Source organism: Poromitra crassiceps (genome assembly GCF_964638095.1).
Source record: "Poromitra crassiceps genome assembly, chromosome: 4".
In the NCBI taxonomy this organism is placed as follows: Eukaryota; Metazoa; Chordata; class Actinopteri; order Beryciformes; family Melamphaidae; genus Poromitra; species Poromitra crassiceps.
In genome coordinates this window covers 64,502,134-64,518,974 of record NC_139626.1, presented here as the reverse complement: position 1 = coordinate 64,518,974, position 16,841 = coordinate 64,502,134, and the positions used below count along the sequence as shown (strand labels likewise).

At 43.1% G+C, this 16,841-nt stretch overlaps 1 protein-coding gene across 1 annotated transcript in view; it reads right to left on the bottom strand.

The window, feature by feature from the left end:
* LOC310775906 (nidogen-1-like) overlaps positions 1-16,841 on the bottom strand; it is a gene marked incomplete at both ends in the record, with an annotated part of 144,759 nt that overhangs the window by 88,149 nt on the left and 39,769 nt on the right. Inside the window, 6 exon segments of the mRNA XM_083636030.1 lie at positions 2,197-2,397; positions 6,760-7,011; positions 7,641-7,781; positions 7,948-8,462; positions 9,495-9,721; positions 10,743-11,045. Coding sequence (XP_083492156.1) covers positions 2,197-2,397; positions 6,760-7,011; positions 7,641-7,781; positions 7,948-8,462; positions 9,495-9,721; positions 10,743-11,045 — 1,639 coding nt within the window.

Genomic DNA, 16,841 nt, shown 5'->3' with positions numbered 1-16,841 from the left:
ACCTGAAAACTTTTCGCGGACCCCCTGGCAAAGTGCCACGGACCCCTGGGGGTCCGCGGACCCCCATTTGAGAACCACTGGTCTACAGAGTTGCCTTCAAAATGTGTATCAAGACAGATGTAATGTGCCCTATAAGATCTGTGAAGCTTTTCAAGAAGGAGCCAGTCTCTCTGCAAATGATTTTTGTGTGTGCAAACATATGTGTATGGCTAAATACATTTTTGTAAGACGACTTCTCTTGACTCCAATTATTATTTTGATCTCAATTGGTTTTACTTAAGTTGCCCACCGTCACATTTTTGGCTACGCGGAGAAGAATGTGTTGATTGATATTGAGATCATGATTATTTTTATCGTGATTACTCATTGACTTTGGCAACATCATGCATTTGCAAAATGTGTCTTCTTAATACTGGATGTCTTTGAACTTTAAATATAATTTAAGGGAAAAACTAGGAAATTAATTAAAACGAAAGTATTATTATTTTTAGATAAATAAATAGGCTAACTAAAATATTAATATATAAAAAAGAATAAAAAATGCGGCCCATGCGGCCCGCATGCGGCCCGTGCTGGAATTGCCTTTTTTTTTATTAACTACAATGCACCTGAACGCAACATGCAAGATACACGCTGAATACGTGTCCAAATGTAGTTCTCAACGTAAGTTCAAGCAGGAAGACTAATATCTTTTACACTTCCTTAATTCACTTTATATCTCCACTCTTCAATCTACTCACAAGATCATAATAAGCTGTCAATTTCCGGGTTTCAATGAACAATCAGCTGGTTGCCGCCCAGTCTCTGTTAACCAATTGCATAGTGTCACATCACTGCTCTCATCACCTCTCACCCTATGCACCTCCAGTGTAAGCCTATCACGTTGCTTCACAACCCAGTCGTAAGCCAATTGCTTGGAGGCGGGTTCCTTAAATATGCTTGTTTCTGTCTCATTCAGCCTCTCAATCATCGCTGCTGTCAGGCTCGCACCCTCCTCCCCTTCTCCTCCCAGTCATCGCAGACCTATCCCATTCTTCAGTTGGAAGAGTCTCATCATGAGTCTCAGAAGGAGATCACCAGCACCACCAGTATCTAGACACTGCAGGGGGATATATCTGGATGCTGATCTGGGCTGGTGCAGCTCTCTCAAGATCTCCCTGCGGTGTCTAACCGCCAAAGACTAATAACAATACTTTATTCTCATCATTATTTCTGTAGTAAATTATTCACTTTATTGTAATAAATATCAATTTATTCATCCTTTGGTCTCTAGTCTCTCCTGATTGAAATGTTCATGTCATTCTGGCCAATACTCCACTTCTGTTATAACATTTCAGTCTGGAATATAGAATATTTTTCAATAATCTTGATGACTAAAAGGCTAAAAATAATCTCATGTGTAAGAAATGACTGTTCAACATTGAGGAAGTTTGAAGTAAAAAATGTAATAATTAACTCATTGGTTTTGGATTTATTTAGCTTCAAGAGTGCATTTTTGTTCGTGCGACCCTCAACACAGGCTTTGAGAATCCCGGACCACTTACTGATACTTATGCTTAAATTGACCCACTCATATTCTGGTTTATTTCAAGGAAAACATTTTGGCTAGTGGAAATTCTAATTGGCTGATATCTTTAAATTCTAGCAGCCATATTGGCAGGTGGTCAAAAAAGTTAGTTTCAAGCCCTGCAGGGAGAGCAGGTGGTGACATAGGAGTGAGTGAGAAAAGGATCAAATATTGGCGGTTAAGACTGAATAATGACATCACAACTGTTAATTTAAAATGAATTATTCCTCTAAATCTGGCTTCAAATGGCCCCAAAAAATGTTAGGGTTAGGGCGCTAAAGGTCACGTGCGGTGCTGAGAAGAGCCAGAAGAGCAGTGTTCCTAGGCTAGCGCGCCCTTACCATCGAGAATGAATTGCAGAAAGGTGCTGGCAGCTCAAAAAGGCTTTCTGTAGACACCGCCCCTAAATCAGCTCTGTTTTCACACACTAGGTGATTCTTCACACAATGAAAACAGGGTGACATATTGCTAGAAAAACGTATTGCTAAACTTCTTGCTAACGACATAATTGCAAAAAAAAAAAAAATCTGCTGACTGGTGAAAAGGATTCTTGGCATAATTGTTTTAGTATAAAAGTCAGTTTGGGACACTGTGCCATGTACTGTATGTGTGTGTGTGTGCTGGCTTACGGTTGGCGCCGTACTGGTAGATCTCTTTGTAGGGGTCGATCTGGACGCTAGCTTTGTGCGGGACGTCTGGCACACGGCCCTGCAGCTCGGTGCTCACCAGCAGGTGCTCGTGCTCATCGATCCCCCCAAACTGCTGCTTGATGCTCAGACGCTGCCCCCCGGGCTGGAAGGTCACCTCCGCCTGCCTGGAAAACACACCACCTACAGGGGGTGGTTGGGGGGGAGGGGTGGTATGAATTGTGTGAGTCTTTGAACAGTATCCAGTATGCAGGGTTTTAGCAAAAATATAAATGATTATTTAATTATATTAAAGAGACAGTTCACCCCAAAATCGAAAAAAATTAAATACTGTAGATGTGTCTGGAACATGGAGACGGACAACTTCTACTCGTACTACGTACTGCGTGTGTAGTTTATTTGATACAGATTAGCATGTACAGCAGAGTAGAGTTAACTCAGGTTGATGACAAGAGTGATTACCTAGGCCAACACCTGAGGCTTATATCAGTGTCCCAGCATGCACTGCGGCTACCTGAGGCTCTACCTGTGGTTTTTGTCCACAGTTTCTCGTGTGTATTTTTTTACGCTTTGAGCAGCACAAGCCGAGTGCCATTCAGTTCCAGTGTATTGGAGAGAAGGCAGACATCTCTACAGCTGATATCTCCAAAACTCTGCAACTCACACCAAAACCATCTAGATGGATAAATAGCACTACAGCTAAGAGAAGAGAGACAAATATGTTTTTGATTTTGGGGTGAACTGTCCCTTTAAGTCCCAATGTTTTTTTTGCGGAGAAATTAATCATGGTGCTATGATTTGCAGGATAGAATTATTTTACTGCACTTTTGCCAATTTACCATCATATAAAGTATGTTCAACTCCTCGGATGAATACAATGACATTTTTCAATATGCCAATACACTTTGATTATTCATTATGAAGAATGAAATTGTGATATACCATTTACAATTATTTCTCACAAATCACAGGCAGGCAGGCCAGCATTTCAGTAAAGACTTCTTGAGGGAGTCCCCCCCCCCCCCCCCCCCGCGCGCGCACGCACACACGCACACACACACACACACACACACACACACACACACACACACAAACACACACACACACACACACACACACACACACACACACACACACACACACACACAAATGCCAATGAAATTGCACTTCAAAGGGGGACATTAGCAGGGGTCTTTGCCCAGCTGGAAGCACTGAGCTGGAAAAACAACATGTCAGGTCTGCAGGCTCACAGCCAGCAGAGTAATTTCACTGTCAGCCTCCAGGGGGCAGGCTCACAGCCAGCAAAGTAATTTCCCTGTCGGCCACCAGGTGAAACTGCAAAGCAAACCATTCCCTGTACAAACACACACTGCAATAAGCAAACATACAACCGCACCCATTTGAGAAACGTTCTTAAAATACAAAATGAGAAGCAGCCAATTCCCCCAGAGAACTCACGTTAAGTAATAATCGGCAACATTTTCCTAAAAGTTTAAATAATGTTTGGCTAACCTCCATCACAGATTGCTCTAACTCAACAGGGATCCAACTAAGGTTGTCAAAAGTAGTTTGATACAAAAAGAAATACACTGGTACAATACTCATTTGCAACAGTATGGATACCAGCACTGCTTTCTCTTCATGAAAAATCAAACATAATACGATATATAATTTTTTCCTCCCTATCATTGTTCATCATCTGTTGCTTCAACATGCTAAAAGTGTTTTGATAGGCAGATGACTAGAGCAGGGGTAATCTGCTGTGTTGTGATAGGGTGATGACTAGAGCAGGGGTAATCTGCTGTGTTGTGATAGGCTGATGACTAGAGCAGGGGTAATCTGCTGTGTTGTGATAGGCTGATGACTAGAGCAGGGGTAATCTGCTGTGTTGTGATAGGGTGATGACTAGAGCAGGGGTAATCTGCTGTGTTGTGATAGGGTGATGACTAGAGCAGGGGTAATCTGCTGTGTTGTGATAGGGTGATGACTAGAGCAGGGGTAATCTGCTGTGTTGTGATGGGGTGATGACCAGTGTTGGCAACCCGATCTCCAAAAAAATTTGTTTGTTTGTGGACAAACGTTGGTATTTTACAATGTCGGCTAAGAAATTGTAAAATGGGAACGTATGTGTCTACAGCGGTGGGCGTGGTTTGGGCGTGTTTTACGGAGATTTTCTGTTTCTAACCCCTCCCCCTACTCTAATCCTAACCCTAAAATCTCAGAACGTTACTATTTTACAATTTTCGAGCCGAAATTGTAAAATAGCAACGTTGGTCCATATCGTTGGTATTATACAATTTTCTGTGAGACTGTGTTGGTGTTGGGGGTAACGCATCGCATTATAAAGTAACACATTCCCCTTTGTTCACACCAGGCGCTTAACAGTTACTACAGTTACTAATCAAACACTTATGTCATTACTTGCATAACATAAGTTCTTCAATCATCAGCAGAATTGAGATTGAATCTGATTGATGAGGAGTGACGATGTGTTGGTTCAGACCAATCAGTGGCAGTCATTCCTCCGGCCGATCCATTGCAGCACCAACTTTCATAGGAGATCGAGGCAGATAAGGGTAAATGGCACGGCAGTATACAACTTTTGAGGGGTGGAGATATGTACATTACTTCACATCTCAGGCACTCTTACGCAAAAGTAAGGCAAAAGAAATGTAATTGTAATGTAATGTAATTAAGTAAAGTAAGGAAGTAATTTTTAAGTAATGTGTAATATATATATATATATTTTTTGTAACAACCCCCAACACTGGTGATGACTAGAGCAGTCAATGACCTGCCTGCAACTATTTTGTCTGGACGACAAGAAAACTTTAAAGTCATTTTTCTCAGCTCTGCACTCTGGGGAGTTACTGCCGTTCTCCTTTGTAGGGGCAGTACAGCTCTCCCCAGATCGGCAGAGGGTGTGGGGCAGCAGCAGAGGGTGTGGGGCAGAGGGTGTGGGGCAGCAGCAGAGGGTGTGGGGCAGAGGGTGTGGGGCAGCAGCAGAGGGTGTGGGGCAGAGGGTGTGGGGCAGAGGGTGTGGGGCAGCAGCAGAGGGTGTGGGGCAGAGGGTGTGGGGCAGCAGAGGGTGTGGGGCAGAGGGTGTGGGGCAGCAGAGGGTGTGGGGCAGAGGGTGTGGGGCAGCAGAGGGTGTGGGGCAGAGGGTGTGGGGCAGCAGAGGGTGTGGGGCAGAGGGTGTGGGGCAGAGGGTGTGGGGCAGCAAAGGGTGTGGGGCAGAGGGTGTGGGGCAGAGGGTGTGGGGCAGCAGCAGAGGGTAGCTGGGGGAATTGACCGAGTACAATTGGGGAGGAAATGGGGGAAAATCAGAAAAAGGTCAAGTTGAGTCCTCTTATATCTCAAGTCATTTCTCAAGTCCCCAGTATTCGAGGCAACGTGCGAGAAAAGAGTCCGGAGTTACTGAACATGAGGGTGAATCCACATGTAGGTAGAACACATGTGCCTGCCCTTGCATGAAATTGAATAATGCCACGGTATTAATACAGCTATCAATATCTTCTGCTAAATTATCAGGGCGGTTACAACAACAACAAAGACTTCATCAATTAAAAAGTCAGAGTCATCGTCTCCAACTTCCGAGTCTGAATGCATGAACGCTCGAGTCTAAGTCGAGTCATGAGTCCTGAAAATGTGTCCACGACTCGGGCTCGAGTCCGACTGGACTGGACTACAACACTGGTCTGAATATAAAGTGTATAAACTAGCAACCCCAACATAGGGTTACGTTAGGGTTACATACACATACATGTGTTTGTAATACATAGGGGTATGGTGGCGCAGTCGGTAGTGCTGTCACCTCACAGCTAGAAGGTCCTGAGTTCGATTCTCGCCTGGGACGCTGTGGGAGCTGGAGTTGTGACCCCCCCCCATATCTTCAGTGCCTACTGCCCAGGTGGGCTATCTCGTCGAAAAGGCCTTTCTGTGTGGAGTTTGCATGTTCTCCCCGTACGCCCCAGGGGGTTCCTCCGTACATAACCCCCCACTAAAAACATGCAGAAGATCGTCATCCGACCAGTGACGACAACATCTGAAGTTGGTTCCCGGGCGCTGGAAAGAAAAAGCGACCACTGCTCCTGGCCTGCCCCTCGGAGGAAAGGACAAGCCTGGATGGGTCAAATGCAGAGGACAAATTTCACCGGCCACCGTCAGCATGAGTGTGTGTTGTGGCCGCATGCATGTGTTGTAGTGTGTTCGTGTGACAATAAAGACGTCTGAAATTGTGTCGTGTTTACGGCTACGTTAGGGTTACATACACATACCTGTACATGTGTTTGTAATATGAATTCAGATCTATTGAATCAAACGTCCCCTACGTTTGCATTGATGCTGATCAATTGAAATCAGCAGTGTGGTCACTTTGCACCTGGACGTATTTCACAGTACAAACAAACAGACAGGTGTATTTCACAGTACAAACAGACAGACAGGTGTATTTCACAGTACAAACAAACAGACAGGTGTATTGCACAGTACAAACACACAGACAGGTGTAATTCACAAACAAACAGACAGAAAATCTCTTCCTACCAATGAGACTGAAGCCGTTCTGGTAGCCGGGCTGCTCCAGAGCGAAGGCCCAGCCGAAGACTCCGCCCAGCGAGGACAGCGGCAGCAGCGACGGGCCCAGGCTGCCCGGGATGCTGCTGATGGCCACGTACGCCCGTCCGTCGTTGGTCACCACGTACGAGTGCAATTCGTTGTTACTGAGCTCCACCGGCGAGGGCGAGTTTCCCACAAACACCCGACCGCTCACCTTTCCAATCATTCTCTGTGGCTTGGCTGTGGACCGACAGGGATTTCGTTAGTGGAGAAGAAGCCATTTTCATGGTTTGTTTTGGGCAAAATGGTGGCAATCCACGAAGACCTTGGTGGAAACTATAATTGATGCAGTGTAACACCATCTCGTTGTTGTATGACGCACAATCAAAGGATTCCAAAAACAAAGATAACATGGAGAAAGCCTGGCATAATGTTGGGATGTTTGTAGATTTGCGTAGGTCTGTATAGTCCAGACCTGGGCAACTGGTGGCCACCTGTGTGGCCTGCGCTGGAATTGAAGAAAAAAAACGCGCTGGAATTGAAAAAAAAATATATATATTTTTTTTTTACAGTGCACCTGAACGCAACATGCAAGACACCCGCTGAATAAGTGTCCAAATGTTCATGTCATTCTGGCCAATACTACACTTCTGTTATAACATTTCAGTCTGGAATATGGAATATCTTTCAATAATCTTTAGGACTAAAAGGCTAAAAATAATCTCATGTGTAAGAAATGACTGTTCTACATTGAAGTACCTGAACCTTGTTATTGCGTTGTTACACTTCACTGATCTTTCCAGGTACTAGCTGAATTCAAGAACATTTGCGCGATTAACGTCTTAACTGATATTGAAAATGCATCTCACCGTCTGCCACACAGTCCTTCCCGTTGCCATAGAAGCCAGGCCTACAATGGCAGCAGTATCCGTTGCTGTAATCTTGACAATCAGCACTTTTGGAGCACTTCTGTCTGTTGTTGGCACACTTCTCCAAGTTGTAGGCAAACACTGCAAAAAGAACCAAAAGAACGTACCAATCACCTCAGGTTCAACAGAAATGAAACTCACGCAATCTGACGAGACCCTTCTGATGGGATTGCCCAAGAAACGATTCAGGAAATACACTTGTGGTCTCAACACGCGCAACAGTTTTGAGTCTGTTTTGGGGATTTACCGTCCACATCGAGATCTTCATCCACCACGACTATCTGGGGGTGCTGGGGCTGGGAGCGGGGCGGCACGGGACGGACCGGTTCAGGATGGGTGTACCTCGGCTGGACCGGGACAGAATCGGGGTATCTTGGCCCAGCCCTCGGCGGGTGCGTGAATCTTGGGGGGACGGTCTCGGGATCAGGGTATTCTTCGGGATATTCCGGCTCTTCGGTCTCGGGTTCTGCGTATGTTGGCGTGGCGGTCTCAGGATCGGGGTACCTAGATTGGTGCTCAACAGGACGGACTGTCGGAAACCCCTCCTCTTCCTCTGCTGCCGCCGGCGTCGGGTCTTCGTAGGGTGGGAACTCCACTTCCTGTTGCCCCCCAGGTTGCCTCGGTGACGGTGAAGTCACGACAGCTTCACCTACGTCGCCCTCCCCTGGCAGGTCAGTGCTCACGCCGGGTGTAATGGAGAAAAAGAACGGCGAGGTGCCAATCTCGTACACCCACACCCCAGAACGTCGTGAGTTTGTCTTCCTGGTTGGACACAGGAGAGAAGAGCAAAACGATCAGGCTCCATTGCATTTCTGTTCTGTTATGGCAGGGCTATCCAAACTTTTCAGACCAAGTACCACGACGGACAGAGAAAATGTAAGTTACATTCGCTTTTATTTGGATAATCAATAATTTGACGCATAGTTATTAATACTAATATGCATAGATACAGACAGGCAGGCACACCATTCAAATAACCTGTAGTCTACATTTGCAGTTTCCCCTCTCCCACCATGCCCTGTGTACAGGGTCATGATAACACATTGAGTCTAGAGAGGGCTGCCTTCAGAATGGAAGTCAAAACAGATGTAATCTCATGTGGGCCCTGTCTATAAGTATCTTTGACTGTCTGTCGATGCTCATGTAAACCTGTATGCTTTGATGACTGTACAGGAGTGCATCGCTCTGCAGAGATACGTCATGTAAATACATTTATATTATGTAAATACATTCATTTAACACGACTTCCTGGACTCCTGGCTCCTGCTTTTTGATCTCAAGATAGCTCATTATTCTTTTTGTCTGTTAAATTCCATTCTGCATCAACCACTACACATTTCCCAGGGACCACTTCCACTGCGTATAACAACAACCCCCATAAAATAAGATCTGCTGATTTAACCATGCGAAGGCATCAGAAAGGCTCAATAACAACATAAGGCTACTGGTTCAAAACTAACACACACACACACACACACACACACACACACACACACACACACACACAGACAGACAGACAGACAGACAGACAGACAGACAGACAGACAGACAGACAGACACACACACACACACACACACATCATTTCATATGATAAATTCACCCTGGCTTTATAACTGAGCCTGGCCTGCTAAGCCTCTGAAAAAAAATAAAAAAAAATATATATATTTCCTGGATATCGCAATATTTCCAAAATCGGCCCACCTCAGGGTTAACGTGTACATAAAAACTGTATAAAAAAAGTGCAATTCTCTGGCGGACCACCATGGGAAGAAAAGCAAGCATCATCTTCATACTCAGTGAGTTCCCTGATGGAGGTCTCTTCGTCGGTGGTGGCGCGGTAGTATTCCCCCGGGCTGCTGCTCCACCAGCCCTTGACCAGGCCTTGGTTGAAGCCAACCTCTAGGGTCTTGCTCTCGCCGCCTACTGATGTGGAGACGTACTGCAGGCCCTCGCTGGGGTATAAGTGGATGGCATAGGAGGCCGACGCCATGGAGGCCACTACCAGCTGGAAAGTGTTTCTCTGAAAACACAAAGGAGATGTGTACAGCAGGGGTTCCCAAACTTCTCCTGTCAAAGTACCACTACGTAGTCTGTGAAAGAGCTGTTGCACACCTAAAAAACTTTAAATCAGGTGCATGGATGGAAAATGAACTAAAAGTAGAGAGAATCCCGCATGACACTGACCTTACTGGTAAACTCTTTATTAGAAGATATATAGGGAAACAACGTTTCGGTGCTAGACCTTCATCAGGTTTAAAAAAGTTTTTTTTTAAACTGATGAAGGTCTAGCACCGAAACGTTGTTTCCCTATATATCTTCTAATAAAGAGTTTACCAGTAAGGTCAGTGTCATGCGGGATTTTCTCTACTTAAAGTACCACTACGTACCAAACCAAATTTCCCAGGGACCACTTCCACTGCATATACTTCCCCCCACCTCATAAAATAAAATGTGTTGATTTAACCATGCAATAGCAGCAGAAAAGCTAAATGACAATATAAGGCTATTAGCTGCTTCAAAACGGACACACACACACACACACACACACACACACAGACACACACACACACACACACACACACACACACACACACACACACACACACACACACACACACACACACACACACACACCTGCCAACATTAGGCTGTGAAAGAGGACCGCTTTCAAAATGTTCTTTTTTCCTCATCAAAATTTTGCCTAACTTTGGAGTGTTATTTAGCTTCCTTCCTGACAAACTAGCATGTCATGGTTGGTACAAATCGATTCCTTAAGTCTTGTAGTTTCATATGATAGCAGAAACCTCACTCTGGCTTTAAAACTGGGCCTGCTTCAGCCTCTGAAATTAAATGTTCATACAGCTACGGCTGTATGTAAACGGGAATATTAGCGGATTATTCATTGTCTTTTTCCGAATATGGGCAAAAACTGGAATATTGTGTGCATGTAAACGTAGTCAGTGACTCAAACGCAAGCAACTAGATAGAGGTACGTAGAGCAAGGTTAGCAGGTTGACATGTTCAGTAGACTCCCGCCTCACCTTCCTGTCCAGGCCGTCCCCCCGGCCAGAGGTCCCACGGGCGGCCATGTTCTCCCAGGTGACGACGATGGCGCTGGTGGGCTCCACCTCGTCATCCCTGGGGAACGCCTGACTGATGTGCTCAGCAGCTTGTCCCAGCACATCTGAACCGTTGTCCTTCCTGAAGTAGACCTTTCCCTGCCCGTCGCTGTTGTCCAGGTCTCCCAGGAGGGCGGCGATCATCTTGAAATCAGCGGGCATCTTCCCCAGGTAGTCCGCCTCGGCCGTGGGTTTAGCGACAGCCACAAAGCCATTGGTGTTGATCTGGAATAGGCGTTGGATCAGGTTTATTCCTTCATTAAGTGACTGATCTTTACAAATACGTGACATGAACATGACACAATCACATTTCGTTTTGTAGCACATGAAGTGTTAAAATTCAGTTTCTCCAGCTAGAACCAGGAAGTAGAGTCACAGTGAACAGTCACTTTTTTGTAGTCGGGTGGAGGATGGCTGATGAGTTTGACTTCAATGAGACTGGAGTTCAATTCCCAACTTCTACGAAGGAAATGTCTACCATGAGTCAAATAAAAAAATATGTAAAGTTTTTCTTGTTTAGCCTTTCATTGATCTTGACTTTGATTTAGATATCTAACCATAACCATAACCTTAACCCAAACCTTCCCGCAAACATTCACGCAATTGTCAGTTGTATAAACTTAACTGTTAGCCAATCTTCGTCATGTCTAACTCGTGTTATGGCGCTTTCCCACCGCATGGTACCGGCTCAAACTCTACTCTACGCCACAAATGGTCGTCTAAACTTCTAGTAGAGATGAGTTGATACTCCAAAATACTACACTATACTTGTCAAAAGTGTTTTATTCAAGAGCATCTTCATAGGCAATTGACATTTGTAGTATGGAGGCTCAGGTTTTACAAATATGCATAACAATTACAAACAAACAAGGGGAGACAAATATGTGGTTAAGGATGTTACATAAATACAACACATAAGGGAAGAAAAAAGAAAAAACATACAACCATACATATATACCCGTCCCGCGCCACTCCATAGCTACTCAGAGTAGTATTGTGTTAAATGCATACATTATCACGCATCCCTTTCGCTAAGAAAGCCAGTAAAAGGGGTCCAGATCCTATTAAACTCACTTAGTTTGTCTCTCAGCCGGAACCTTATCCTCTCTAAGTGCAAGGTGTCTGATAGCTCGCTAAGCCAAAGTCTGAAAGTTGGGGCCTCTTCTTCCAAAACAGTAGGATTAGTTTTTTGCTGTAATAATAATAAGACCGTGAGACAGGAATCTTTGTTGGCCTCTCTTCAGTGTCCCTGATGTTTTGGACATGTTTCCTAGAATGATTAAAATTGGGTCTGGCTCCAATTGAGATTTGAGTACTTCAGTGACAGCCCTAAAAAGAGCAAAAAGTGTGTAGTCTAGGACAGAGAGCATAGCTAGTGTGTAAGTAGTCTAGGACAGAGAGCATAGCTAGTGTGTAAGTAGTCTAGGACAGAGAGCATAGCTAGTGTGTAAGTAGTCTAGGACAGAGAGCATAGCTAGTGTGTAAGTAGTCTAGGACAGAGAGCATAGCTAGTGTGTAAGTAGTCTAGGACAGAGAGCATAGCTAATGTGTAAGTAGTCTAGGACAGAGAACATAGCTAGTGTGTAAGTAGTCTACAACAGAGAGCATAGCTACTAGCTAGTGTGTAAGTAGTCTAGGACAGAGAACATAGCTAGTGTGTAAGTAGTCTAGGACAGAGAACATAGCTAATGTGTAAGTAGTCTAGGACAGAGAACATAGCTAGTGTGTAAGTAGTCTAGGACAGAGAGCATAGCTAGTGTGTAACTAGTCTAGGACAGAGAGCATAGCTAGTGTGTAAGTAGTCTAGGACAGAGGGCATAGCTAGTGTGTAAGTAGTCTACAACAGAGAGCATAGCTACTAGCTAGTGTGTAAGTAGTCTAGGACAGAGAGCATAGCTAATGTGTAAGTAGTCTAGGACAGAGAGCATAGCTAGTGTGTAAGTAGTCTACAACAAAGAGCATAGCTAGTGTGTAAGTATTCTAGGACAGAGAGCATAGCTAGTGTGTAAGTAGTCTACACCAGAGAGCATAGCGAGTGTGTAAGTAGTCTAGGACAGAGAGCATAGCTAGTGTGTAAGTAGTCTAGGACAGAGAGCATAGCTAATGTGTAAGTAAACTAGGACAGAGAGCATAGCTAATGTGTAAGTAGTCTAGGACAGAGAACATAGCTAGTGTGTAAGTAGTCTAGGACAGAGAGCATAGCTAGTGTGTAAGTAGTCTAGGACAGAGAGCGCTAGTGTGTAAGTAGTCTAGGACAGAGAGCATTAGCTAATGTGTAAGTAGTCTAGGACAGAGAGCATAGCTAGTGTGTAAGTAGTCTACAACAGAGAGCATAGCTAGTGTGTAAGTAGTCTAGGACAGAGAGCATAGCTAGTGTGTAAGTAGTCTACAACAGAGAGCATAGCTAGTGTGTAAGTAGTCTAGGACAGAGAGCATAGCTAATGTGTAAGTAGTCTACAACAGAGAGCATAGCTAGTGTGTTAGTAGTCTACAACAGAGAGCATAGCAAGTGTGTAAGTACTCTACAACAGAGAGCATAGCTAGTATGTAAGTAGTCTAGGACAGAGAGCATAGCTAGTGTGTAAGTAGTCTACAACAGAGAGCATAGCTAGTGTGTAAGTAGTCTAGGACAGAGAGCATAGCTAATGTGTAAGTAGTCTAGGACAGAGAGCATAGCTAGTGTGTAAGTACTCTACAACAGAGAACATAGCTAGTGTGTAAGTAGTCTAGGACAGAGAGCATAGCTAGTGTGTAAGTAGTCTAGGACAGAGAGCATAGCTAATGTGTAAGTAGTCTACAACAGAGAGCATAGCTAGTATGTAAGTACTCTACAACAGAGAGCATAGCTAGTGTGTAAGTAGTGTAGGACAGAGAGCATAGCTAGTGTGTAAGTAGTCTACAACAGAGAGCATAGCGAGTGTGTAAGTAGTCTAGGACAGATAACATAGCTAGTGTGTAAGTAGTCTAGGACAGAGAGCATAGCTAGTGTGTAAGTAGTCTACAACAGAGAGCATAGCTAGTGTGTAAGTAGTCTAGAACAGAGAGCATAGCTAGTATGTAAGTAGTCTAGGACAGAGAGCATAGCTAATGTGTAAGTAGTCTACAACAGAGAGCATAGCTAGTGTGTAAGTACTCTACAACAGAGAGCATAGCTAGTATGTAAGTAGTCTAGGACAGAGAGCATAGCTGGTGTGTAAGTAGTCTACAACAGAGAGCATAGCTATAGTGTGTAAGTAGTCTACAACAGAGAGCATAGCTAGTGTGTAAGTACTCTACAACAGAGAGCATAGCTAGTATGTAAGTAGTCTAGGACAGAGAGCATAGCTAGTGTGTAAGTACTCTACAACAGAGAGCATATCTAGTATGTAAGTAGTCTAGGACAGAGAGCATAGCTAGTGTGTAAGTAGTCTAGGACAGAGAGCATAGCTAGTAGGGCTGTTGAAACGAATTTTGATATTCGAATATTATTCGAATTTAATAATTATGAACGGAAAAAAAAAAAAAAAAATTTTTTAGAACACTAGAACAGTGACAAGTTCTGACAACATACTTGAAGAAAAGAGTGTTAACTGAAGTTGACTGTTGAAGCTGCTATACTGATGTAAACCTACCTGTAGCTCTTAAAATGTATGTTCATTCATTGTTAACTGAAGTTGACTGTTGAAGCTGCTATACTGAATGTAAACCTGTAGCTCTTAAGTGCAATACGTGACTGATTTTTTTTGTTCATGGCTCATTGTTGTTTTGGCAAAGTTTACTTATTTGCTTATTGATAAGGAGCTCAAACAAAGGCTGTGTCTTTTTTTATTATCAATTATTTTATTTTAGCATTTCAGACAGCACCAATACATCACTGATGAATATTAACTAAGCTCTGGTTATCTGACCTATTTTCTAATGCAATGAATGTATGTACATTGTACAAGGAACATGTTTTCTTAAATAAACATCATTGCTGGACTATTTGTGATAAGCCTAATATTATTTTTAGGGATGCACGATATATCGGCAGTCATATCGGTATCGGCCGATGTTGGTCATTTTTTAACATATCGGTCATATCGGTATCGGTCAGATGTTGCAATGTTAATATCGGTTATCATTATCAGCCAAATTCTTCACATTGATATGAAATAATGCAGTAAATCTATGATTTATGGGCTTTTCCAAAGGCTTTGCAAATAAAGAAATGCATAACTTTTTCAAATTCAGTGTTAACATGTGTTTTTCAGTATGTACAATATGTGATGATCATAAAAATGTGGTTTTATACAGATAATATCGACATCGGTAAATATCGGTTATCGGCCATAACAGCAATGTTAATATCGGTTATCGGCATCGGCCAAAATTTTCATATCGGTGCATCCCTAATTATTTTGAATATTCATCCACCATTCACTTTTCCATCTACATTTGGTAAAATGCTTAGAAAAAGTTTTACTTGGTCAAACCCAAAGATTCAGCTATATTTAGAATCAGAACATAACATAAGAGGAGACAACAATTCACTCAGACCAAAAAAAAAAAAAAAAAAAAAAAAAAAATTTTTTAAATTCAATTAAAAATTAATTAAAATATTCGAATATAATTCGAATATTAAAATGTATAAAGCACTGAAATTCGAATTTGATTATAGAGGGAGATTGACAGCCCTAATAGCTAGTGTGTAAGTAGTCTACAACAGAGAGCATAGCTAGTGTGTAAGTACTCTACAACAGAGAGCATACCTAGTATGTAAGTAGTCTAGGACAGAGAGCATAGCTAGTGTGTAAGTAGTCTAGGACAGAGAGCATAGCTAATGTGTAAGTAGTCTAGGACAGAGAGCATAGCTAGTGTGTAAGTACTCTACAACAGAGAGCATAGCTAGTGTGTAAGTAGTCTAGGACAGAGAGCATAGCTAGTGTGTAAGTAGTCTAGGACAGAGAGCATAGCTAATGTGTAAGTAGTCTACAACAGAGAGCATAGCTAGTGTGTAAGTACTCTACAACAGAGAGCATAGCTAGTGTGTAAGTAGTCTAGGACAGAGAGCATAGCTAGTGTGTAAGTAGTCTGTAAGTACTCTACAACAGAGAGCATAGCTAGTGTGTAAGTAGTCTAGGACAGAGAGCATAGCTAGTGTGTAAGTAGTCTACAACAGAGAGCATAGCTAGTGTGTAAGTAGTCTACAACAGAGAGCATAGCTAGTGTGTAAGTAGTCTACAACAGAGAGCATAGCTAGTGTGTAAGTAGTCTAGGACAGAGAACATAGCTAGTGTGTAAGTAGTCTAGGACAGAGAGCATAGTACTCTACAACAGAGAGCATAGCTAGTGTGTAAGTAGTCTACAACAGAGAGCATAGCGAGTGTGTAAGTACTCTACAACAGAGAGCATAGTGAGTGTGTAAGAACCTGCACCAAACATAGAACCATTCAAAAACATACTTCAGAACCTGCACCAAATATAGAACCATTCAAAAACATACTTCAGAACCTGCACCAAACATAGAACCATTCAAAAACACACTTCAGACCCTGCGCTAGACATAGAACCATTCAAAAACATACTTCAGAACCTGCGCCAGACATAGAACCATTCAAAAACATACTTCAGAACCTGCACCAAACATAGAACCATTCAAAAACATACTTCAGAACCTGCACCAAACATAGAACCATTCAAAAACATACTTCAGAACCTGTGCCAGACATAGAACCATTCAAAAACATACTTCAGAACCTGCGCCAAACATAGAACCATTCAAAAACATACTTCAGAACCTGCGCCAGACATAGAACCATTCAAAAACATACTTCAGAACCTGCACCAAACATAGAACCATTCAAAAACATACTTCAGAACCTGCGCCAAACATAGAACCATTCAAAAACACACTTCAGAACCTGCGCCAGACATAGAACCATTCAAAAACATACTTCAGAACCTGCACCAAACATAGAACCATTCAAAAACATACTTCAGAACCTGCACCAAACACAGAACCATTCAAAAACATACTTCAGAACCTGCACCAAACATAGC